We start from the raw sequence: 26,934 nt of genomic DNA, 5'->3' as shown, positions 1-26,934 counted from the left end.
TTACTGAGACAGAGGGAGAACAAGAGAGCTCCATTAAGTTCAGATTGTGTGTGTGTGTGTGTGTGTGTGTGTCTGTCAGCACCCGCCGTGGTGTTTTTTTTTTTAAAGAGTGGTCGGCTGCGTTGCACTTCTGATGTTCTAGTTAAATGTTGTGTTTGGTGCTTTGCATATCCCTATGTTGACTGCTATAAATTATGACGACATGATATTAGCCTATAACGCGTCAGCATCCGCCGTGGTGCTTTTTCAATTCGAGAGATGTGGGCTGCTTTGCACTTCTGGTGTTATAGTTAATGTGTTGTCTAGTGCTTTGGGCTGGTCGTATTTGCTGTTGATGGTTTAACGTGATGATCGCATCGGTCATACTGTATCTTATTTGCAAGTGCACTGCGGTGCCAACCTCCCCCGTTTAGTCATTGTATCCCTGGCATCTATTCATTTTCTAAAGCCAATTGTTTACAAAACCTTGTAAGTACGCCTGGTTGGTGCCAATTTTCTAATGTGAATGTCTGCATTGTGAATGCGGCAGTTTTGTTGCCGCTCTCCACATTATAATCGTAACTTACTGCATTCGAATAATTTTAGTACATATTAAACATATCTGAGACCAATTTGGTTAGTATGCGACCTCAGTACAGTTATATGCGTCAGTGCTGCACGAATACAATAGCATATCGGATTATCAAAAATATTTAATAATAATTGTGCCCCCTCATGCAGTTCATATGCCCCCCTTAAGACTGAGCCTTGGCGACGGGTCTGGGGGGGGGGTTGTTCCTATATAATAAAAGGGGGGCCTGACAGAAAAAGTTTGGGAACCACTGATCTAACTCCAGCAAAGCTGTACTATCCATGTATGAACACGCATAATCGATACAGCCCCTTGGTCAGGTAACTGTGGGATGGCAGATGCAAACTGGAACAACTCGTCAGTAGAAAGGTGGAACAGCTTCTTCCTCTCTTTGTCTGCCATTGTGAACAGTAATCAGCCGCCCTCGGCCCTTGAAGTCACTCACTCTGGCAACAGTCAGACGCCCTGGACCCTCGAAGTCCCTCACTCTGATGGCGTGACACACCACAGGTTCAGGAATCACTGGATCGACGACCGTCTCCAACCATAGGTGGGGTTTCAGTCACTGAAACACTCCAATATTAGAAACCTTGTAGTTTCACAAGCGACAATAACTGACCATTATGGCTCATAATAAAACATTTGCTTCTTAGCAAGAAAAATATTACATAAATATATTCACAGAAGAAAACTAAATCACAAACAAAATAGCATAAATTGTGACCACACAATTTGTGTGCGTCACATGTGCGTGCAATGCAACTCTTGCACATTTGGAACTGTAGCTACAACAACAAAGACCCATGGAGCAACAATTAAATATATCGACATAACCTGTTTATTAACAATTTTATGAATATGGACATTAACACTTAAGAGTTCCCCAAAAAACAAACAATACAAATTAATATGATTAAAAAAGCAACAAAAAAACAAAACAAAACATAACATAACAGCATCTTGAGAAATAATACGTTTGAAAAATTTAAAATCTTGTATGAAAATGTGACAAAGTAGAAGCTACAAACATTTTCATTAATGTTCACATGTTAACAGTTCACAGTTGACCGGCTCTGGACATTGGGTTGCTTGTCTACTAAAAGACTAATTATTTTAAACTGGAAGGAACGTAAGCCAGCCTGCTTCTCTAGGGATTCGTGGCTGGAGGAATACCTGGACTTGCTGAATATGGAACGGGCAGCCTGCCTGTTAAAAGACTTTGACAAGGGCCTGGAGGACCACTGGGACACTGTCCGCAAGTTCCTTGTTTGACCATATAGTAAATAGTAACTGATTACACTCGCCCTAGCAATTAAGACTTGTTAAGTAACACAATATATATTATTAATATATATATTATACTTTATATATCTCAGGTACCTGTCTTCGCTTGAGAAGGCTTGTATAAAGAATGTATAAGAAAGAAAAGCCTGTCGAATGCTGTTGCGGGCTCTGGGTGTCACCCTTGCATCCCCCCCCCCCCCCCCCCCCCCCATGTTATCTTTATTTCTGTTTTGTTATGCAGTGTTGTCTTTTGTATTACCTTGTCTATTGCGTGTTTTGTATAATGATGAAAATGAACAATAAAACTCTTAATATATATTAAAAAAAAAAAAAAATCTCACGTTAACAGGAACTTTAACATAACAATATGTATTAAAGTCACACTGAAATGACAAATGACTTTTCACCTTTTTAGCTCATTCTAACCACCTATATTTACCTAATACACCTATTTTACAATCTGTGCCAAATTGATTTAAAAAAAAAAAAGTATTTTTATATCAAATTCTCATTACTTTAACCTCCTAGAAAATAGAAAATATTTAGTGGTGACTAAAAAAATCCAACCAATAATTTTCAAAAGGTTACATAAAAATCAGTCAAAATGTATTTGGAATCTCATTAAAATAGTTTGGACCACAAAGAAGTAACATTTCATTGAGTCTACACCAGTCACACCAGTATGGCTTCGCTCCAGTGTGAATGCGTTGATGTATTGTTAGGTGACCTGAGCAAGTGAAACTCCTCCCACATTGGTCACAGCATTGTGGTTTCTGTCCAGTGTGAATGCGTTGATGTCTTGTTAGGTTACTTGACTGACTGAAAGATTTCCCACACTGCTGACAGGAGTAAGGTTTCTCTCCTGTATGAACTCTCTGATGTTCCTTTAACATTTGAAGTCTTGTGAATACTTTGTCACACTGCTGACAGCGGTGACGTTTGGGTCTGTTGGTGTCTCTCTGTTCCATAGAGAAAGATATAAAGAAAGAGATCAGGACAGAGACAGAGTGTGTGTGGGGGGGGGTTGAGCTAGAGAATAGGTTTAACACTTAATTACTACCTCTGACAAAGTATTTTAAGATATGAAAGCATATGATAACAGACAAACATATATCTTGTTGTATGTACTGTGTAGTATCAGACTATCATAACATATCCCACATCATACAATAAATGGCATCATATTTTATTTCATCCAGACCTGGACAACAGCAGCAGCTGATGTACTGACATATCATGTATTGTAAAATATCTCATCATAAATGTATGAATAACTAAGCCAACAGGCTAATGTTACCAAAAGGAAGGAGGGAGAGAGAATAATTAGCAATCATATGTATTGACATACAGTATATCATATAAATAGACAAGCTAACAGGTTAATTTTAACAACAGATTGAAATTTTCTCACCTCTTCTGAAGAATTCCACACACCTTTCCTGAACTGAGACTGTGGTGGAAGTTTTCTGTAATAAAGAGACTTGGAGATGAGAAGTTGTCCTTCTGTTATCTTTATTGCTTGCAAGCAAGGCACCCAACGAGTGTGTGAGACAAAGAGCGAACCAATGTGTTTTGTTCACCCTTTTTATAATCATGTAGTAGAAACAGCTGAGTCATGCGATGTCCGACACATTCTTATACTTGAAACATTATGCGATTAGGGTGCATCTGTGCATAACAAAATCCAGTTCCTACCGGACACTCAAGGCCGTCTCTGGGCAGAACCTTTGTTTATCTCAAACTGGTGGAGAATGGGAAATTACTGAAGGCAGAGACAGCAATCAACTGAGGAATGAGATCGTGCTTAATACATAATGAATAGAATGGTATATAATGGTATAATATAATTTCCACAACAGAGACAAAATGGCTGACAATGTTGCTCTCCTCCACCAGATCTCTTCCTGCCAATCAGCTCTGACGTCATCAAATAGAGACCGTTGGTAAGACAGGGAATACCCACAAAAACAACAATAATTAAAGCTGCAAGCAGAGATGATCGGGCCCTCGCACTTCGCGCACGTCGGGGTGTGCCGCAGCCGCGGCATCGTTACTGGACACTGACCTGTCGACGCGGCTCAGAATTTTCAGTATATAACGTGTCATTTCCTGTGTTGCCAGTAGGTGGCGCTATGACTATAACTGAATATTGGCATGTCGATGTCTTCAGCCGGGACTCTCATCAAACATGTGAAGTTTGGGGCAGATTTGACCATGTACAGTGGAGTTACAAACCACTTCCTGTGTTGCCAGTAGGTGGCGCTATGACTATAACTGAATATTGGCCTGTGGATGTGTTCAGGCTGGGACACTCATCAAACATGTGAAGTTTGGGGCAGATGTGACCATGTACAGCCGACTTACAAACCACTTCCTGTGTTGGCAGTAGGTGGCGCTATGACTATAACTGAATATTGGCATGTAGATGTCTTCAGGCCGGGACTCTCATCAAACATGTGAAGTTTGGGGCAGATTTGACCATGTACAGTGGAGTTACAAACCACTTCCTGTTTTGCCAGTAGGTGGCGCTATGACTATAACTGAATATTGCCATGTCGATGTCTTGAGGCCATGACACTTAGCAAACATGTGAAGTTTGAGGCAGATTTGACCATGTACAGTCGAGTTACATAGCACTTCCTGTTTCGTGGCGAAACATGGAAATTCAACGCCTCGCCATGACCACGCCGTTGGACGAAAACTCAAGCTTATCATAACTTTTAATCGTCAAGGTCTGTTATATACGCTGAGCAAGTTTGAGGTGGATCCGATTAACCTCCTAGGAGGAGTTCGTTAAAGTATGACCCCTGTAAATGGCCAAAAATGCCACAATAAATGCAAAATGGCTGACTTCCTGTTGGGTTTAGGTCATGGCACCCATTGACCTTTTTTTTAAGTCTGGACATGATACATGTGACTACAAAATTTGGTACATGTAGGTGAAACGTACGGCGAGGGGTATTTAGTTGAAATTTTGTAGGGGGCGCTATTGAGCCATTTTGCCACACCCATGCGCAAGACCCATAAAATATTAAATTTTTCAGCACTTGTGAGGCATGTGCAAAGTTTGGTGAGCTTTCGAGCAGCTTTAGCCCCTCAAAAATGCGATTCACTGGAGAGAATAATAATAATAATTAAAGCTGCAAGCAGCGATGATCGGGCCCTCGCACTTCGCGCACGTCGGGGTGTGCCGCAGCCGCGGCATCGTTACTGGACACTGACCTGTCGACGCGGCTCAGAATTTTCAGTATATAACGTGTCATTTCCTGTGTTGCCAGTAGGTGGCGCTATGACTATAACTGAATATTGGCATGTCGATGTCTTCAGCCGGGACTCTCATCAAACATGTGAAGTTTGGGGCAGATTTGACCATGTACAGTGGAGTTACAAACCACTTCCTGTGTTGCCAGTAGGTGGCGCTATGACTATAACTGAATATTGGCCTGTGGATGTGTTCAGGCTGGGACACTCATCAAACATGTGAAGTTTGGGGCAGATGTGACCATGTACAGCCGACTTACAAACCACTTCCTGTGTTGGCAGTAGGTGGCGCTATGACTATAACTGAATATTGGCATGTAGATGTCTTCAGGCCGGGACTCTCATCAAACATGTGAAGTTTGGGGCAGATTTGACCATGTACAGTGGAGTTACAAACCACTTCCTGTTTTGCCAGTAGGTGGCGCTATGACTATAACTGAATATTGCCATGTCGATGTCTTGAGGCCATGACACTTAGCAAACATGTGAAGTTTGAGGCAGATTTGACCATGTACAGTCGAGTTACATAGCACTTCCTGTTTCGTGGCGAAACATGGAAATTCAACGCCTCGCCATGACCACGCCGTTGGACGAAAACTCAAGCTTATCATAACTTTTAATCGTCAAGGTCTGTTATATACGCTGAGCAAGTTTGAGGTGGATCCGATTAACCTCCTAGGAGGAGTTCGTTAAAGTATGACCCCTGTAAATGGCCAAAAATGCCACAATAAATGCAAAATGGCTGACTTCCTGTTGGGTTTAGGTCATGGCACCCATTGACCTTTTTTTTAAGTCTGGACATGATACATGTGACTACAAAATTTGGTACATGTAGGTGAAACGTACGGCGAGGGGTATTTAGTTGAAATTTTGTAGGGGGCGCTATTGAGCCATTTTGCCACACCCATGCGCAAGACCCATAAAATATTAAATTTTTCAGCACTTGTGAGGCATGTGCAAAGTTTGGTGAGCTTTCGAGCAGCTTTAGCCCCTCAAAAATGCGATTCACTGGAGAGAATAATAATAATAATTAAAGCTGCAAGCAGCGATGATCGGGCCCTCGCACTTCGCGCACGTCGGGGTGTGCCGCAGCCGCGGCATCGTTACTGGACACCGACCGGTCGATGCGGCTCTGAATTTTCAGTATAAAACATGTCATTTCCTTTTGCCAGTAGGTAGCGCTATGACTATGATTAAAAATTGGCCTGTAGATGTGTTCAGGCCGGGAGTCTCATCAAACATGTGAAGTTTGGGGCAGATTTGACCACGTACAGCCAAGTTACAAACCACTTCCTGTGTTGCCAGTAGGTGGCGCTATGACCATAACTGAATATTGGCCTGTCGATGTCTTCAGCCCAGGACTCTCATCAAATATGTGAAGTTTGGTGCAGATTTGACCATGTACAGTGGAGTTACAAACCACTTCCTGTGTTGCCAGTAGGTGGCGCTATGACTATAACTGAATATTGGCCTGTGGATGTTTTCAGGCCGGGAGTGTCATCAAATATGTGAAGTTTGGGGCAGATGTGACCATGTACAGTGGAGTTACAAAGCACTTCCTGTGTTGCCAGTAGGTGGCGCTATGACTATAACTGAATATTGGCCTGTGGATGTGTTCAGGCTGGGACTCTCATCAAACATGTGAAGTTTGGTGCAGATTTGACCATGTACAGTGGAATTACAAGCAACTTCCTGTGTTGCCAGTAGGTGGCGCTATGACTATGACTGAATATTGCCATGTAGATTTGTTCAGGCTGGGACTGTCATCAAACATGTGAAGTTTGGGGCAGATTTGACCACGTACAGCCGAGTTACAAGCCACTTCCTGTGTTGCCAGTAGGTGGCGCTATGACTGTGATTGAAAATTGGCATGTAGAAATGTTGAGGCCGGGACACTTATCAAACATGTGAAGTTTGGGGCAGATTTGACCATGTACAGTGGAGTTACAAACCACTTCCTGTTTTGCCAGTAGGTGGCGCTATGACTATAACTGAATATTGCCATGTCGATGTCTTGAGGCCATGACACTTAGCAAACATGTGAAGTTTGGGGCAGATTTGACCATGTACAGTCGAGTTACATAGCACTTCCTGTTTCGTGGCGAAACATGGAAATTCAACGCCTCGCCATGACCATGTCGTTGGACGAAAACTCAAGCTTATCATAACTTTTAATCGTCAAGGTCTGTTACATACGCTGAGCAAGTTTGAGGTGGATCCGATTAACCTCCTAGGAGGAGTTCGTTAAAGTATGACCCCTGTAAATGGCCAAAAATGCCACAATAAATGCAAAATGGCTGACTTCCTGTTGGGTTTAGGTCATGGCACCCATTGACCTTTTTTTTAAGTCTGGACATGATACATGTGCCTACAAAATTTGGTACATGTAGATGAAACGTACGGCGAGGGGTATTTAGTTGAAATTTTGTAGGGGGCGCTATTGAGCCATTTTGTCACACCCATGCGCAAGACCCATAAAATATTAAATTTTTCAGCACTTGTGAGGCATGTGCAAAGTTTGGTGAGCTTTCGAGCAGCTTTAGCCCCTCAAAAATGCGATTCACTGGAGAGAATAATAATAATAATAATAATAATAATAATAATTCCTTGAAATACAATAGGGCTTCGCACCGGTCGGTGCTCGGGCCCTAATTAAAGCTGCAAGCAGCGATGATCGGGCCCTCGCACTTCGCGCACGTCGGGGTGTGCCGCAGCCGCGGCATCGTTACTGGACACCGACCGGTCGATGCGGCTCTGAATTTTCAGTATAAAACATGTCATTTCCTTTTGCCAGTAGGTAGCGCTATGACTATGATTAAAAATTGGCCTGTAGATGTGTTCAGGCCGGGAGTCTCATCAAACATGTGAAGTTTGGGGCAGATTTGACCACGTACAGCCTAGTTACAAACCACTTCCTGTGTTGCCAGTAGGCGGCGCTATGACCATAACTGAATATTGGCATGTCGATGTCCTCAGCCCAGGACTCTCATCAAATATGTGAAGTTTGGTGCAGATTTGACCATGTACAGTGGAGTTACAAACCACTTCCTGTGTTGCCAGTAGGTGGCGCTATGACTATAACTGAATATTGGCCTGTGGATGTGTTCAGGCTGGGACACTCATCAAACATGTGAAGTTTGGGGCAGATGTGACCATGTACAGTGGAGTTACAAAGCACTTCCTGTGTTGCCAGTAGGTGGCGCTATGACTATAACTGAATATTGTCCTGTGGATGTGTTCAGGCTGGGACTCTCATCAAACATGTGAAGTTTGGGGCAGATGTGACCATGTACAGTGGAGTTACAAACCACTTCCTGTTTTGCCAGTAGGTGGCGCTATGACTATAACTGAATATTGGCATGTCGATGTCTTCAGCCCGGGACTCTCATCAAATATGTGAAGTTTGGTGCAGATTTGACCATGTACAGTGGAGTTACAAACCACTTCCTGTGTTACCAGTAGGTGGCGCTATGACTATAACTGAATATTGGCCTGTGGATGTGTTCAGGCTGGGACACTCATCAAACATGTGAAGTTTGGGGCAGATGTGACCATGTACAGTGGAGTTACAAAGCATTTCCTGTGTTGCCAGTAGGTGGCGCTATGGCTATAACTGAATATTGGCATGTCGATGTCTTCAGCCCGGGACTCTCATCACATATGTGAAGTTTGGTGCAGATTTGACCATGTACAGTGGAGTTACAAACCACTTCCTGTGTTACCAGTAGGTGGCGCTATGACTATAACTGAATATTGGCCTGTGGATGTGTTCAGGCTGGGACACTCATCAAACGTGTGAAGTTTGGGGCAGATGTGACCATGTACAGTGGAGTTACAAAGCACTTCCTGTGTTGCCAGTAGGTGGCGCTATGACTGTGATTGAAAATTGGCATGTAGAAATGTTGAGGCCGGGACACTTATCAAACATGTGAAGTTTGGGGCAGATGTGACCATGTACAGTGGAGTTACAAACCACTTCCTGTTTTGCCAGTAGGTGGCGCTATGACTATAACTGAATATTGCCATGTCGATGTCTTGAGGCCATGACACTTATCAAACATGTGAAGTTTGGGCCAGATTTGACCATGTACGGCCGAGTTACAAAGCACTTCCTGTTTCGTGGCGTAACATGGAAATTCGACGCCAGGCCACACCCACGCCGTTCGAGGAAAACTCAAGCATTTACCAATTTGTAATCGTCAAGGTGTGTTATATACGCTGAGCAAGTTTGAGGTGGATCCGATTAACCGTCTAGGAGGAGTTCGTTAAAGTATGACCCCTGTAAATGGCCAAAAATGCCACAATAAATTCAAAATGGCTGACTTCCTGTTGGGTTTAGGTCATGGCACCCATTGACCTTTTTTTTAAATCTGGACATGATACATGTGACTACAAAATTTGGTACATGTAGGTGAAACGTACGGCGAGGGGTATTTAGTTGAAATTTTGTAGGGGGCGCTATTGAGCCATTTTGCCACACCCATGCGCAAGACCCATAAAATATTAAATTTTTCAGCACTTGTGAGGCATGTGCAAAGTTTGGTGAGCTTTCGAGCAGCTTTAGCCCCTCAAAAATGCGATTCACTGGAGAGAATAATAATAATAATAATAATAATAATAATAATAATAATAATTCCTTGAAATACAATAGGGCTTCGCACCGGTTGGTGCTCGGGCCCTAACTAGGACTGCAAGCAGTCATGGACAGGGCCAACAGATGCAGCATAAGAGGAAAAAGAGAGTTACATCAAAAAAATACATTTACTCAGCATCACACAGAACTCAAACTCACAACCTTTGACACCAAGGGCAAGTCATGAATTTGTTGAGCAATCTGTTGGTGGTTTGAAGAGAGGAGGCGTCACACTATGACTAAGGCAGGGTGCATGATAAGATCTGTCCATCCACACAAAGGCAGATTTCAAACTAGTGTCAAATATTCAGTAGAGCCATTTTTGAAATCTATTTTGTGTATGAAAATATATTGGTGCCAGGCTGAGTCCTTGGGAGGCACTACGTGAGATGGGCTTACCTCACTATCATATACCACACATATCTATTACACCATGCAGTTAAGTACGCCATTATGATAAACTACTTTTTTTTAAATTAAGGAATCTTTTAGTCTTCTAATCAGTTTAATGTCAACTTTACCCACGCATTTAATCTCATAAATGTGCTAACTTTGGGTTCCTGCAGAGGTCAGCAATACGCCTAAGCGGTTACAGACTGTTTCAAAGACAAAGAAGAAGTAGAAGAAGCAGAAGCGCGTGTAAAGCAACATTGCGGACGAATGCTGAAGAGAGAGAAAAGTAGTTTTCCACTCGGTATTCCTGGTTTATCTGTGTCTAGTTGGCTAGTTCCTGACAGCAGTCCGGATTAAAAGCTGTAAAGCTGTAAGCAGTCTAGCCGTTTAAAGTCAGCGGGTTTCTTCCAGGTCCTCGGTGCTAACTTTGTTCAGTCTTAGCTCGGATGTGTTATGCTAGGCTACTACTGTGTTAGCCCTACGGTAGATGTGCATGGTTGTGCTTGTTGTAGCGCCGCGGAGAGCGTCCAGTAACTCCAACCAGAAGACTCCAGGCCAGATAGAGGCCTTGGTGACCAGGGAAAAGCCTTTGTCTTCCTCTGATGAAGAAGCAGCTCAGGCTCACGGCCCTCGGGCTGCTTCAGGTAGGAACTCAACAATATGAACACATCGACGGGACACACAAGCTTTCTGCTACTGGCTGCAACACTTTGATATGATAGTCTGCAGTCTGAGGAATGGAAAAACTTGTTTTAAGTAAAGAAAAAACAATTTTCACTGCCATAGCAAACTCGCTAGCTATTTATTGCTGTTTATAATGAACAGTGTTGTGGGAAAGTTACTTTTGAAACTAACTACTCACTTTGCTTCGTTTCCCTAAATAGTTACTTTACTATGTTAGTCTTTAATAACAGTAACTCATTAGAGTACTTTAAAACAGCCTTTAAAATCTGTCTTCTGATGTCTCCACTCTTACTATCTGAAAGAGGGTCTGAAGGAAAGTTACTGCAGTGTTGATTGTTCTATTGTCAAGTCAGCTGCATTTGAAGGCGATTGCATAGGTCTTCATCAACTTTCTGGAGTAAAGGTCGACTGTAGCGAGGAAGTTCTGCAGACTGAAGATGCTCTGAAAGCACTCTGAGACCATAAGCCGGGACATGTTGGAGGTGACAGCTTTGTTCTCTGATGTCTTGAGGGTGGTGAGGAGTAGGGATGGGTATCATTTAGATTTTTTCCGATACCGGTGCTAAAAGGATACTTTTAAAATGGTACCGGTGCCTGAACCGATACCTCCTTTAATATAAAGCGCAAACAACATCATTAAAGAACGCCATTTTTATTGCAAAGGCAGAAGAAATTGAACAATATATTAATTCTTAACTGTTTAAATTATATTTATAAATAAATACAAAACACTATTAACAAATTTACGTGATGAATAAAAGTCAACTACAATAGTTTAACAGTAAATAACAGTTACAATGCTAATAATAAATAACAGCAACAGAAATACCAAGTGCAAGACTTCTACTTCTCTACAAACATAATAGAATGAGACCAAGAATTGAACCTCGGGGTAGCCTACACCACAGCTCAGTTTGGCAGAGGAGGAAATGGAGCTACCTAATGCAACGGAGGAATGCCCGTCAGAGAGATATGATCTTAACCAATCTAGAGCGAAATCATTAATTCCTACATAATTCTTAAGGCGATGAAATGTTATGATCCACAGTGTCAAAAGCCACACTGAGGTTCAGCAGGACTAACATTGAGCAATGAGTGGCATCAGCAGCTAAGTGGAGGTGATTTGACACTCTGAGTAAAGCGGTCTCAGTGTTGTGACCCGATCTGAACCTTCTACCTCCGCCAAGGAGGTAGCCTACTGTTTTCACCCTTGCCTGTGTTTTTCCGTCCGCCTGTTAGCAGGCTATCTCAGAAAGTTGGGCACGGATTTGCACAAAACGTGGTATTAAGGTTGGTTATGGGTAGGGATGCAAATTTGAATACATTTCCGTAATCGATCGTCAGTCACATCAGATCGTCGGATTTAAAAATCCTGACTCCCAACAACGGACCTGTGTGTTTCCCACAGGCTGAAAATGTACTTTGTTTCGGGTTAATTACTTGTCTTTACATTGTGTCCAATGGAACCCAACTGGTGGAATATGCAATGAAGTCTCTGCACTGCACTCATGTTAACTTTCTGAGTGTTGAGCAGTGTTAGAGTTGTCCAATTAAAAAGTATCAAGCTACTCTTTACAAATACCGTTAACACATGCAACTTAGGAGAAAATGTTTTGTTTTTTTTCAGAATGGGAGACAGACTGTCAGGTTGAGTACAGTGCTGCAGCATCGCCACATGACAGACATGACGTGATGCGCACATTAGACGCATTACAGAGCGATTTAGATCAATTTCTATACATTGACTAACTTTTTATTTTATGCCGATATTGTGGCGCTGCGCCACAGCTTATGTATTGAAAACAATGGCACCATAATCTACTCGTTTATCTAAGAAGAGCATATCTACATGGTCACGGATGAGTCCAGTGTGCAGCCTGGTGACAGTCAGTCCAGCCGCTGAAACACACGCTCCGATGGAACAGCTGTCCAGAGGTCGGGAGGCAGAAATAGTGTCGCGCCAACTTTGTCAGCCAGGGGAATGCTTTCTCTTTCATTGTGCTTGTAGACGTGCTGTATTTCAACATTGTATTACAATCTTTACAATGAACACTGTGGTCTTTTCGGGTGTAATGCTCCTACACTGGACTTTTCGCCCGCTTGCTTGGCTTTCTTCTTCCTCTGTATAAGCGGTGAAAGTTAAATTGCGCCCTCGTGGTGGAAAATGATTTCAGCAAAAAATGAGAAATAGCACATGGCCATCATTGTCGATAAATCAGTTAATATATTCTTGATCGATCAAATTCTTAACAGTGATTAATCGATCGTCGATTAATCATTAACATCCCTAGTTATGGGCCAAGGAAGAACTGATTAACTTTTCATTTCAGTTGGCCAAAAGGGGGCGTGGTGATGGGTGTGGTTGCACCAAAAGGTGCATAACTTCCCTGCGAGGTGTTGTCAGACATGGTGTAGGTCTGTGCTCTGCGGAGCACATTTTCTAGTTAAAACTGTTTTTTTGTAATTGTAAATGTAGTTGGGCAATTGATTATAAACAACTTTTTCTAGGACTTTTGACAGGAATGGCAGTTTTGAGATGGGGCGATAGTTGCTAAGAATAGATTGGTCAAGTCTATGTTTTTTTAAGGTGTGGCTGCATCGGCGCAGGTTTAAAATATGGTGGAACAGAGTCTGTAGCCAGGGAGTGATTGATGATGGAAAGATATGTGGGCAGATAGTTCTGATTTCCTCTTTTTAAAACCTTGTTGGTAGGATATCAAGGGAACAAGTGGAGGAATTCATATGACACAATATCTAAGAGAGTTTGTGAAGATATCTGCTCAAAGCAACTCGATGTTAACACTAGATACCAGAAATTTGGTAGTCGATACCAATACCATTGAAATTCCACGATTCTCGATACCCAATTCGATACCACGGTAAAAAAAAAAATGTACTTGTACTTGTACAAGTACAAGTACACATGTACTTGTACATGTACTTCAACATACACTCCTTTATTTAAGAAAACTTTGAACATTACAAAAAGCAACAACATTGGCATGTAGCCTTCAAGTTATAAATAACAACAAACAACTATTAACATTACAAAAAAATGAATGGAAATAAGCCTTAAAGGATAAGGCTGGTATTTTTTAATGCATTGCTTACCTTCAACAAATCCTATGAAAATAACAAAATCAGCAATGATTTTGTTTTGCCAGCAAGTCTCGTCCATGTAGCCGGTGCCCAATGCAGCCATGTCCCAGCAGCCATAGAACTCCATTGTATTAAAAAAACGATTAAAAACACATCAGAGAGCCATGCCGTTGCTCTGGGCAACGTATTTCATCATCACGATGCACCGGGCCAGCCGACTTTTTCCCCAAACAACTTAATAAGCCGGCTGTAAAGACGTTTGCGATCTCAGGAAAGTAGTTCTGTAGCACCGAAAATAGTCCCCGGCGTAATGAAGAATTTGTTCCCATTTGAATTTGATTTGGTAATAACTACAACAGCCTGACTTTTCGTGGTAACAGTTTTTTAAAATTGAAACTATGTCTTTGTGAGCTGTATTTCAAGGTTTTTAGCTTACAATTGGAGCCAATGACTTCTGGGTTGACGGCTAAAAACGGTACATGGGAAGTCAGACAGTAACGGGAGTAGAGCAAACGCATTGTTGATTTTGTTATTTTCATAGGATTTGTTGACGGTAAGCAATGCATTAAAAAACACCAGCGTTATATTTATCATCTGCTGACTTTGCTCCTGTCTCCCCTGCTGACATCCTCCTCTGGCTGATACTGTGAAAAGAAAATTAGGGGATTTCAGTTATTAGGTATAGCTCAAAGAAAACAGCAGAGGCTGCTGCACACACAATGTACTCACACACACACACACACACACACACACACACACCTCTATATACTCAGTGTGCAAGCAGTCGTTTAAATTGACTAACATGGTGTCAGACCATTGGTGTGGAAATATTTATTTAAAACGTTAACGTTATATTTTGATGATGGACTGAACGGTAATGACTGTAGCCTACTATGAGCTATCGCTACGTTAGCCTAAACAAGATAATGTTAGCCTTAGCGTTTAGCCATTGCAAACGACGTGTGTGGAACATTGCTACAACAGATGCCAGCTGTCGTAAACAAAAATAACGGTAACATTTCAGGATAAGAACATTTTGACGACATGTTGAAACTCACTCACCTTGAATTCTTTGTATAAATCTTTGAGGTGCTTTCGACAAGTCGCGGCGGACCTGCTGTCGCTGTAGCCGCAATTGTCGCGATTGCACATGCTGTTGTTATTCTCCCGTGTCAGTAGGCGTTCCTTCTTCTTCTTCCTTTTGCGGTTAACGTCAGACTAGAACACTTGTAGGCGTATATGCTGCCCCCATCAGTTCCGGAAGAATCACATCTCCAGTACCTACGACATCTACGGTACCTACGGTACTGTAGAAAAACAAGTACCGTCACGTTTTCAGAATTTTGGCATCGACATGGTACCGAAATATCGGTTCTTGTGACATCCCTACTAATTGTGAAAAAGGCCCCTTCTTGAGGCTATTCTTGCCATTTTCCCCTTTATTCCCCCTACACTCTCTCTTCCCTCACTTGGACTATACCTCTCTCCACCCGGACTTTGAGTCAATCACAGCGCAGATTGTGGTTTATTCCAATCTTCCTCCGTCAGACTGAAGGTGGAAAGTTGTGTAGAAGGACACTCGTCAGTAACGTCAGACTTAATAATTGTAAATACGACCAATTATCACCTGGGGCCGTATCCACAAACATTCTGAGAGTCCTCTCAGAGAGCTCTTATCTTATCCTAAAACCTCTTAGTAAGGAGTCCTAGCTTAGGAGTGACTTAGGAAAGTTCTCAGAGCAACTCTGGGTACAAGAACTTTGAGGAGGTGTGGTTGACCCCGTATGATGCTCTCTTTTGGATGCTGTCATTGGTTGAGCAAGAAAAATCAACACGCCTCTTTTTGTCATCCAGAATGCACACAAGGAATCACAAGATAAATCACAATTTACTCGATATTAACGTGTGGTTTGCTTATGCTATCAAAAATAAAAGAAAATAGAGCTGATTGGACAAAATCTTTGAAAACCATACGAACAGTACTTTTTAATACTTGTACAGTCCGCACAGGTTGACGCATTCTGCCTTTATTTGGATGAATGCAGTAATGTTATTATACTTTACTAATTTCATGTTAAGATTTGGTGAAAATGGCTCAAGACTTAGTAGTATTAGTATACTTTATAGACTATATTGGCAAGCCTATATGAATAGGATTTTTGAACAAGAGTAGGCCTATATATTGCAGATGATGCGGACATATGTCCCCATCAGTGACCAGACAATACAGAGAAAACTCACTGTATCCATAGCTGCTGTTTTGTTGGTGCACGGTGCGCACATCCAGTGGGAATTAAATAGGTTGCTTCACAATATGAGTCTGTGAAGGAGCTGTGATTGTTTGTGTGATTATTCTACTATGTGGTTGCATAAAGCTAAATCATCACTGCTGCACGGTTTGCCTGTTGCTAAATATCTTAACATTGTGATAACTTTCACAATAATAATAGCATTAATGCGTCTTTTCTGCATCTTTTCCTCCTCTCCTTAAGAAACTCCTAAGCTCCTAAAAGTCCTCCTCTCTGTTCTTAACAGTTTTCCACCTTAGGAGCTCTCTTAAGGGCTAAGATGCTTTGTGAATAGTTTTTATCTTTACTAGGATTTAGTCTTAATTTTAAGGGGAAATTCTTAGAAAATGTCATCACTCTAAGAGTTTTCTTAGAATTTCACCACTAGGACTAACTCTTAGTACTAGGAAGCTTTGTGGATACGGCCCGTGGTGCGCAGTGTGTATAGAATAGTTGTATGGTATAACTTCAGTCACAGTTAATGTTAGTTAACTAACTAGTTTATTACTTGTGTTCGTACTAGCATTGTTAGCTCACCCAAATTCACATGCTAGTTCACTCCAATTCATAGCCACTATTAGTTGCATCTGTGTACAGTGAATTGTGACTGATTACATTACCCTTGTGTGTTCCCAAGTTAATTCCTCTCGGCTTTTAGTTTGTACTGTCGCGCGTGCCTTGAAGTATTACATAAGCCTCGCAACGCCCGTCAATCATCCTGGCCCGCGCATGCGCACTAGTCCCCAGACATCTCATCTCCTGAGCATGGTCCTGCTCATATATTTATTGGCCACTAGAGGGCATGAGTGCATCATCAATGCATAATGATCTGCTGTTACTGTCTGTTGGGAGATAATTTCAACATTTGAACTGACAATCAGTTCTGAATCACCCTGCTGCCTTTCTGTTGAGATTGCGTTGCATTTCTTTAAACTATGCACGTTTATTTGCAATCAAGTTCTTTACCTTTTGCTGTGCATTTTAATTCTATTAGTTGGTTACCAATGGTGTATATTCTTTATTCAAGTTACTTGTTCTGTATTCATTACCTTCTACCTACAGAACCATTGATACACCAAGCCAATTGCTATGTGCCAACAAAGTGTGGTTGTGGTGGTGGATTAATAGTTTGAAGTGAGATGGCATCTGAGTGATTCTAACCGATCACCTGCAGTGAGCTAGCCTTCCGACGCAGCAAAAGTCAGATAGAAGAGAATCAGCCATAGTCAGCTATTCCTTCATCACACTAATGGAACTTTAATATTTCCTCAATAGGTTTAAGTCTTCATATAGCTGCTTGGATCCTACAATCACTGTTAGCAGCTGTATTATTATTGCTGTTTCTGTGGGTGTTCCCTCTCTTACCGACTGTCTCTGTTTGATGATGTCAGGCCTGATTGGTGGGAAGAGAAGCATCTGGCGGGAGAGGAGAGGAACGTTGCCGGCCATTTTGTCTCCGTTCAGGACAACTGTGTTGAATTTGGTGTTCGTCACTAAGGAGGCAAGATGAATTCTTCAGAAGAGGTGAGAAAAAATTCACTGTTGTAACGTTGATGTTAATCTGTTGATAACTTTAGCCTGTTAGCTTCTCTTTTTATATCTTTATGTGATATTTGACAATAAATATGATTGCTCATGATTTTGTCTTTTCTATGTAAGTAAAGCTTTATTTATATAGCGAGTTTTTAAAACACAGTTTACAAAGCGCTTCACAACAAGATGATAAAAGAAAGAAAATACATGAGAGATGTAAAAACAACTTTAAGAGAGGACAAACCTGTAAAAGCCAAAAATAAAATAATGCAATCATACACATATATAAATATGTGTGTGTAAAGAGTGTTTTTATATATATGTATATATATATATATATGTACATATATATATATATATATATATATATATATATATGTATATATATATATATATATATATATATATATATATATATATATATGTATACACACATATATAAAACAAAGCCCCTTATGATAAAAACGGCAAACAATAACATACACACATAAAATCAGACATGCACGCAAATCCTAACCAAAGAAGAGACCCATATAGCCACTTTTCACAAGGCCAGCCTATAAATATGGGTCATTCTGTGTCAAATCAACCAAATTTCAGGAATATTATAACAAATACAGGATATTTTTCGCCTATGATTTGGAGCAAGTTTAGGAGTCTAAAAGCAACACTGAGAAAGGTAGCAGCTCCACTATTGTTCTTTTACATAGAGACTTGTAGGTAGACTACAAGATTCTGGCATTTTCGGCACTTTGTGATGTGTGCCTATGGCAGTAGCTGAAAAAAATAAAAATAAGAGTTTAAATGTTGATCACTCCAAATCTATCAAAGATACCTCAATATCCTTTTACTTTCTGGTTAAAAATAAAAATATCTTGGTGTCTATGCATTTGCAAGGCCCTGAGATAATGGCCTGTGAATATGCCCTCTTTTTTTTTTTTAATGAAGGAAAAAGATACATTTCCAAATTTTATATATATATTTTTTTTACTTCGCTATATGAATCTCTCTCTCTCTCTCTCTCTCTCTCTCTCTCTCTCTCTCTCTCACTCTCTCTCTCTCTTTGTTATGGTATGGTTTCATAGCTGATAGTATATGTCAGAAGTAGTAATTAAGTGTTAAACCTATTTGCTAGCTCCACTACTCCCCTCCCTTTTATAGTGTGTTTGTCTCTCTGTCCTGATCTCTTTCTTTATATCTTTCTCTATGAAACAGAGAGACACCAATGGACCCAAACGTCACCGCTGTCAGCAGTGTGACAAAGCATTCACAAGACGTCAACATTTAGAGAACCATCAGAGAGTTCACTCAGGGGAGAAACCTTACTCCTGTCAGCAGTGTGGGAAATCTTTCAGTGAGTCAGGTAACCTAAGAGCACACCAGCGCATCCACACTGGAGAGACATGCTACCGGTGTGACCAATGTGGGAAGAGTTTCAGTCATTCACATTATTACAGGAGGCACCAGCGCATTCACACTGGAGAGAAACCCTACCGGTGTGACCAATGTGGGAAGAGTTTCATTGATTCAAGGAGACATAAGGCACACAAGCTTATCCACACTGGAGAGAAACCATATTGGTGTGCCCAGTGTGGGAAGAGTTTCAGTGATTCAGAAAATTACAGGCGACACCAACGTATTCACTCTGGAGAGAAACCATACCACTGCGACCAATGTGGAAAGAGTTTCAGTGCTTCAAATGCATACAGGCAACACCAGCGTATCCACACTGGAGAGAAACCGTACTGGTGTGACCAGTGTAAGAAACACTTCGCTCGGTCATCTTACTTGAACAAGCACCAGTGCATCTAAACTGCTGAAGAGCGCCTCCACTGTCTGCAGGAGAAACAAGCTTCTCTCTGTCCAACCAACCGAGGAAGCTCAAGTGTTCAGGTCACAACACCAAACCAGGGGCCTCATTTATAAAACTGTGCGTAGATTCCACACACAAAAGGTTACATTCACACAAAATGAAGAATAATACCTACGGACAAAAATAATCTGATTTATAAAACTGTGCATACTCATACGGCAACGCAATTTTCCCTTTATAAATCAGAATCAACTTGAAATGTTGCGCACGTGCACAAGCCTCTTAACTCCCACAATTAACCATAGATGGTTAATGAAATGCCCTGAATGAATACTGATATGCATGTAAATACGTTTGTGTAGTGAATGCACCCACATCATCATTATCATCCCACATCTGGAAAGGCCCTCTGCATCCTGTGTGAGCCTCTTCCCTGATAACAGATCAGTATGGTGGGGGGGGTGAAGTAGTTTGATCCTAAAGGAGGCCACTGATATCTCTGTAAATTACTTAATTGTCACTTCTCACAGGTGGTACCAAGAAACAGACAACCACAGTAAACAACCATAAAACAACCATAAAACAACAAGACACAGCTTTGTTTCTGATAAGCCCCTAGGCGCAAGAGAGTCTGACATGACACACATCGGAATGTTTCCAAAATCAGAAGAAGTCTTTGATACAGACTCTTGGGTATCCAACCTTGGGTATCACATTGTGGTCGACTCTAATGTATATCTCTTTTTTTGTGTGTAACTGTGATGTTTTATATGGTAGTTATTCATACTATTCAATTTCTTCATCTTTACATGGGGCTTAGATAGCCGTGTTTAATATCAAAATGCTCAGGAACGTGCGCTGAATGTAATGATGTTATGACAGTGAATTATATTGCATAGATCTGAGTCAAAACTAAAGTTTCGTACATATGTAATGAGATTTTTGCCACTCTAACGCTAGACACACCAGCACACACACACACACCCTTACCTGTCATGACAAAACCACATACACACATTCGTAACACAGATTTCACACCTATGTGGTCAGATTTGCCTCAACATCAGCTCCACAAGCCAAGCAGAGAACACACACAAACGCCTGTTCAGTGTGTGTGTGTGTGTGTCCCTTGCCTGCTATGACACCGCTAGTCAGCTAACCCGCTAAATTCAACTCAGAATAATCATCGGACCTGCTGGTCGGCGTACGCCTTGAGAGACCAGCACATTACTCATCCAGAACCTCCAGAGTGGGTCAGCTTTGAGAGACCCACACAACACTCCGCCAACTCGCCAAGTGTGCAGCCTGTGCTCCCACCCTGCTGCGACCCTGCCGAGTTCAACTCCGAATCGTCGTTGGATCTTCATCACCTACCGGGGCCTGCTGAGCTGAGATTCTTCACAGGCTCCCAGACTCTGCGTGCCTCGTCTCCCTCCGGACCTCTGTCTGTGGCGCATGTATGGTCATTGTCTGCTGGGCATCATTCATGCACTCCACATAATTACTCCATTACATGACGCTCCATATCACATCTCATTCATTTAATGGGCTCCCTATAATTAGCAACTCAGTGCTCTGCAAATCTTTGCAGTCATTTATAGCTGTGAGTGATTATTCAGTTTGTTCAGTGATTTCAGATTATTGAGTCATATTGTTGCCCCTTTATTCTCATCTCTTAGCTGGTTCATATCTTCCATTTATGCAATTGTGTATGTTGATATCATTATCATATGCTCATCTATTCATGTTATTCATTCACCACATTTCAATCGTATATCCACCTCATATGTTTGTTTAGTTGCTTCACTGATTATTGAGTGTCTTGGTTAGAAATAAATCTATTCTTTCACATAAAGTCCTCTCCTGTGTTCATTGTGTGGGTTTAAATTCAAGCAAGCTTGGAATTCATTCCTTCAGATGAGACCTGTTGATATCTGGTGCCCCGTTCTTTAAATTCTCATTGAAACTAACTCTAAATTGTTTGATATCATCAATACTTGGCACACTACATCACCCCTACTAAATGCAGTCAAAGCTAGCTACTACTTTACCAGGCACAAATCAATATTGATGTCATCTACTCAAAATCCAAAAATGGTATTTTATGTCTACTTAGCTAAGGATAACATCTTGGGGTACGTTACCTCAGGGGTTCTCTTTTGCTTTGGTCCTCTTTTCCAAACACAGAGGGAAGGTACTGCTGTTGCCTTCAACATCCTTTTCTCCTTCCCCTCAAAGCAATTCTGCTTGCATGTCCTTCTCAAAGTCCGCCAGCATAATATTCAAGGAACATACCCAAAGACCTTTTCATTTCTTGCTGTGGTGTTCTCGTCATGTTTAAGGTTACTTATTGCTCTGATCCACCATTTGCAGCATTCAACGTCATTTGGAAACCGATGAAAACTCTCCTTCTCTCGACCACCTGTTGTCAGAATCGCATCAAGGTACAGCACAATTCGCAAGCATGTTTCTGGTCCTAGTCTTTGATAATTTTACTTTTTGGGCATTTTTGCCTTTAATAGAAAGTATATATCGAAAGACATGCGGCAAAGGTCAAAGGCCGGATTCAAACCCAGGGTGTCGTGGTGACATGGTATGCGCTTGGGCTGGTTTTGAAGGTTGGGCGCAATGCCTGCTGGTACATAAAGACGCTGTGGGACAGGCTCTCTGAGCAGGAAGGCTCAGATTTCTCTCTCAATATGATTAGCACCTAAGTGATTATAGTTTTAATAGAATGCATAGACCACCAGCACCGACTGGATGTCCACATAATTAGCTGCAAAATGTTCCTTTAATCTTAAGTCATGTGTGGGTCCCGTCCCTGCTCCTAGATGAGGGAAGATCACAAGTCCTACAGTGGACCCAGTCACTGCTTCTCCTGAGCCTGTGTCACAGTTCACTGATCGTGAGTGTGTAGTGATAGAAGAGGCCACTTTCCCAAAGATAGGAGACAAGGTAAATGTCCAATCTGAGGGAGGGAAACTTTGAACCTGAGAGCAGTTCCGATAGTGATGCCGATAGATAGATAGATACTTTATTGTCCTATAAGAGAAAAATTGGTTCCACCCTTTGTACAAAGCCTCACATACACATACCCACCACACAATATTCATACAAAACAGCAATACATTGACACAAGACATTCAATGCAATGAGTTCAGAGCTTCAATGGCAGAGGGGACAAAGCTTTTTTTAAAGCGGGCCCGTCTCCAGGTGAGGGACCTGCACCTGCGACCAGATGGAAGCAATGTGAAGAAAGGATTAAGGGGGTGAGTGGGGTCCTGAGTTATGGTTAGTGCTCTGCGTATTATGGCTTTGTTATTGAGGTCTGAGAGATTGGGGGCGGTGCGCGATGCGGGTGAGCCAGTTCCTATTAGTGACTGTTAACATGATGAAGAAACAGGGGGAGCAGTAGAGTAATATGGGCTGAATTATATTGTGTTGTAGTGTTGCAGTGCTTGAGGATGCTACTGAGCCAGAGGAGGCTGATTTGCCTGATGGTAAACTGGAGGTAGCTGTGCCATTTTCCTCCTGGCAGGCCAATGTGTGATTCCCAGGTTTTAGTTGGGATGGTTTTGTAGGCCTTAGGGAAGCAGGGAGTTTCCAACTTGTAGTACAGGATGCTGAATTACTAGCTACGTTTACATGCACATCAAAAATGCGATTAAGGCAATAATGGCAAGCAGAGCCCATGTAAACATCATACTCTATTATCTAAGATTATGATCTTTATTGAAGTAAGCATAATTGCAGTAACATATGTGGAGTACTTCGATTTTAATCGTATTAATAGACACTGTTAGGACATGTATACACCTTGGTGGCATTTCTTGAACTGTGGTCAAGTTGTGCATGTGTCCATGTTCTGTTCAGTTCAGTTCAGTCACTTTATTATCCCAGATGGGAAACTTGACTTGCAGTCAGGGGCACAAGATAAAAAACAACACAAGTACAAAAACAAAAACACAAAGTACAAAAACAAAAAGCACAAAAATGTTTCCTGTACATACAGTATACAGAACACAATAGTATAACAAAACAATCTCTAAAATGCAAAATTACATGTGTAGATTAAGCAGAGTTATTGCACAGGGAACAAAGGAGTTTTTACTTCTATTGCATTTGAACCGGGGTACTCTAAATCTACGGCCTGAGGGAAGAGTTTCAAACTCAAAGTGAAGGGGGTGGTTTGTGCAGTCTAATATAGACCTGGCCTTACGGAGAACCTGCTGGTCAAAGATTTTCCTATCTACATTAAAAGCATTTAACTTCCTAAGGAAGTACAAACGTTGCTGTCCCTTCTTACAGACCGCATCAGAATTTGTATCAAATTCTACAGTCATTGGTGTAAAGAATGTACAGCAAGGGGGACAGGACACAGCCCTGAGGAGAGCCAGTGGAAGAGGAGCGCCGTTCTGACAGAAAGCCATTCACTCTCACCCTCTGAGACCTACATGTTAAAAAATCTACAATCCAGCCCACAAAATTTACATCAAGATTAAAATAAATAAGCAATTTCCTAGCTAAAACATGTGGTTGGATAGTATTAAACGCAGATGAGAAATCCAAAAATAAAAGTCTAGCATGTGTGCCAGGACCTTCAAGGTGTTTATACAGGAAGATGAGTAATGTGATTGAGGCATCCTCTACTCCCATCCCAGCCCTATATGCAAACTGCATGGGGTCCAGAGCCTCCCCCACCATTTCCAACAGTTCCCTTTTGACCAGCCTTTCAAATGACTTCATGACCAGTGATGTCAATGCCACTGGTCTGAAGTCATTTAGCTCCTTAGGGGTTCTGCTTTTAGCCGCCGGGACAACAATCGACTCCTTCCATATCTTTGGAACCCTTCGCTGCTCCAGAGACATCCTAAATATATAACAGAACACTTCACAGAGCTGTTCTGAACAATACTTAAGCAGTCTTCCTGTGATACAATCCGGCCCTGGGCTCTTATTTATCTTATTTTTCTGAAATACTGCCTTAACATCCTGAGCATCAAACATCTGGTTTGACTTTGTAGGGGGGGCAGACTCTTTGCATATTTCCCTAAGTTCATCTACAAAATCATGGGTATCAAATCTTAAATAAAAAGTATTTAGTGCTTCAGCTAGGTCTTTGTTGCTATCATAGCCTGTAATGCTAACTTGCTTGTTTTCAGTTTTTTGCTGGCCTGTCATTTTCCTCATTCCGTCCCACGCTGCCTTCAAATTGTTGCTGCTTAAATTTTCCTCTAGCTTATTTTTATATTGTAACTTGGCCCTCTTTATTTCCGCTCTGACCTCTCTCCTTGCCTCTCAGGGATTTAGTAACCCATGGCTTGTTATTAGGGTACACTTTAACATGCTTCTTAGGAATGACAGTATCCTCACAAAATGTGTTTGTCTTCACCTTCTCCCTCTTAAGCGTTGGCCTATATACAGGGGTGAGGTAGATGGTGCTGTGGTCAGAGGAACCAAGGGGAGGGGCCTAGGAGAAGCCTTGTATACTCCTTTTATAGAACCATAACACAAGTCTAGAGTCTTATTTTTCCTAGTTGGGCAGGTGACGTACTGGTAAAGATTCAGGGATTTGTTCAGTTTGCAATTATTAAAATCTCCCATTACCAAGCACGGGGCATCAGGGGAAAGGGACTGGAGTCTTTGTGTCACTCTGTAGATGGTGTCAGCAGCAATTTGGGCATTTGCTTTTGGGTGTATATACACTACTGTCACAAATAACTGGGGGAACTCCCTGGGGAGATAAAATGGACAGACAGAGACAGACAACAATTCAATGTTGGCTGTGCATATGGACTCCCTGATGGTGACATTATTGCACAACTGCTGATTTATACATACACAGACTCCGCCTCCTTGGGATTTCCCTGTAGCATTCGTATCCCTGTCCAGCCTGACAGGCGCTCCGAAGCCGCTGATTGTCAGATCCGAGTCGGTGTCTGTAGACGTGAGCCATGGCTGCGGTCGAATAGTCAAAAAAATACGTCCTAACTCCTATTCCTAACCACTTTTCCTTGACCTCGTTGGAAAACGTCATGAGGTCAAGGAAAGATGTGAAGGAGAATTCATAAGGACTTAGGAAAAGACAACCGCGGTGCTAAGAGAATCCGACTGCACTTACACTAGGCTACGTAATTATGCGACGGCGGATGTTAATGACGTGGGTCTGCCGTGGTGAAACTACAATGTTCCGGAGATGGACTACTAAAAGCGCATCTTAGATACTTCACCCCGTGCGTTCTTACCGTGTTGTTTCATGCAGGCTATATAAACGTGGACAACCCAGTGAAAAATATTGCTTCATCACCAAGGTTGGAATTGAAATAAAAAAGGAATATAGGCTACCAGTCACACAAGTGAAACGAAATGGTTGTCACATTGAGAATGGTTGCTCACGCTCACCCTCCTGTCCACTCATATTTATCGACATGAATCCCAATTAGTATGATTGTATGAAAATTATTGTTAAATTCATGCAAGATAGGCATAACTTGTTAGGCCTACAAATCTGCTACTGTACATATCATCATTCTTAAGTTTCAAACATGTTGAATTAAAAACATAATCTGGCTAAAAACGTCTCATATCCCTTTTTCTTGAAAGACAGACTTCTGTGTTATGGTTAATATGCTGATTATGATCTGATTATAAGCCTATGCATATAATAGCTTAAGAACCACCACACAACTCAGTAAACACCTTGAAATGTTGACTTGATTGTGCTTTGAAGTTGTTATGGCTGATACAGGCCTTTATTAAGGCAAGGGTTTCAGCATCTGTGACTGAAGTAAAATTAATTAATGATATTCCTAAAGGCTGGCAATACAACAACGCTCAGAATGAAGAAATAACTAATGCAAACTGAGCATAGGTTACGCTACAACGTTAACTTCACTTTGATCATTTTACGACAGCAGCGTAACGTTCATAGTTCGCCTCTAAGGGTTTAACATATTGTTGACAGTTCAAAACATATAAGCATATTAGCAAGCTATGGCATGAGATGGAACATGCTTAATAAGCAATGGTAACTTGCTTGATGATCTGCGTCCCTTGTCGGTCATGATCGTTTGTTTTCGTGAACGGCCGAATGGTGCGTCGTTGCTGCCGCAAAGAATTGAGGGACGGCATTATCTCCTTTCCTTTCGTAAAGGATGGTCCAGTGTATCCTATGCTAAAGGAGCTAAGTAAGGAAGCATTGAAGCACCTTTCCTTAGCATGTAGAGAATTCGAACAGCTCTTATCATGGCTGCCACTTAGGTACTTCCGGGTCATTTCACTCAGTTAGGAACCTTCCTAAGCAAAAAAGACTATTCGACCGCAGCCCCTGTCTCACTGAAGGCCATAATGCAGGCATCTCTGTATTCGTGTAGAT

At 41.7% G+C, this 26,934-nt stretch overlaps 1 protein-coding gene across 1 annotated transcript in view; it reads left to right on the top strand.

Annotated features, from left to right (window-relative positions):
• The window catches only part of LOC139913262 (uncharacterized), a 51,992-nt gene extending 32,434 nt beyond the window's left edge, over positions 1-19,558 (top strand). The window contains exon 4 of the mRNA XM_078291306.1: positions 18,964-19,558. Coding sequence (XP_078147432.1) covers positions 18,964-19,558 — 595 coding nt within the window. The remainder of the gene's footprint in view (positions 1-18,963) is intronic.
• The last annotated feature ends 7,376 nt before the right edge of the window (positions 19,559-26,934 follow it).

The sequence above is a fragment of the Centroberyx gerrardi genome, chromosome 22 (assembly GCF_048128805.1).
Source record: "Centroberyx gerrardi isolate f3 chromosome 22, fCenGer3.hap1.cur.20231027, whole genome shotgun sequence".
Lineage (NCBI taxonomy): Eukaryota > Metazoa > Chordata > Actinopteri > Beryciformes > Berycidae > Centroberyx > Centroberyx gerrardi.
The sequence above is the reverse complement of the archived record's forward strand: the minus strand, read 5'-3'. Positions and strand labels throughout refer to the sequence as shown.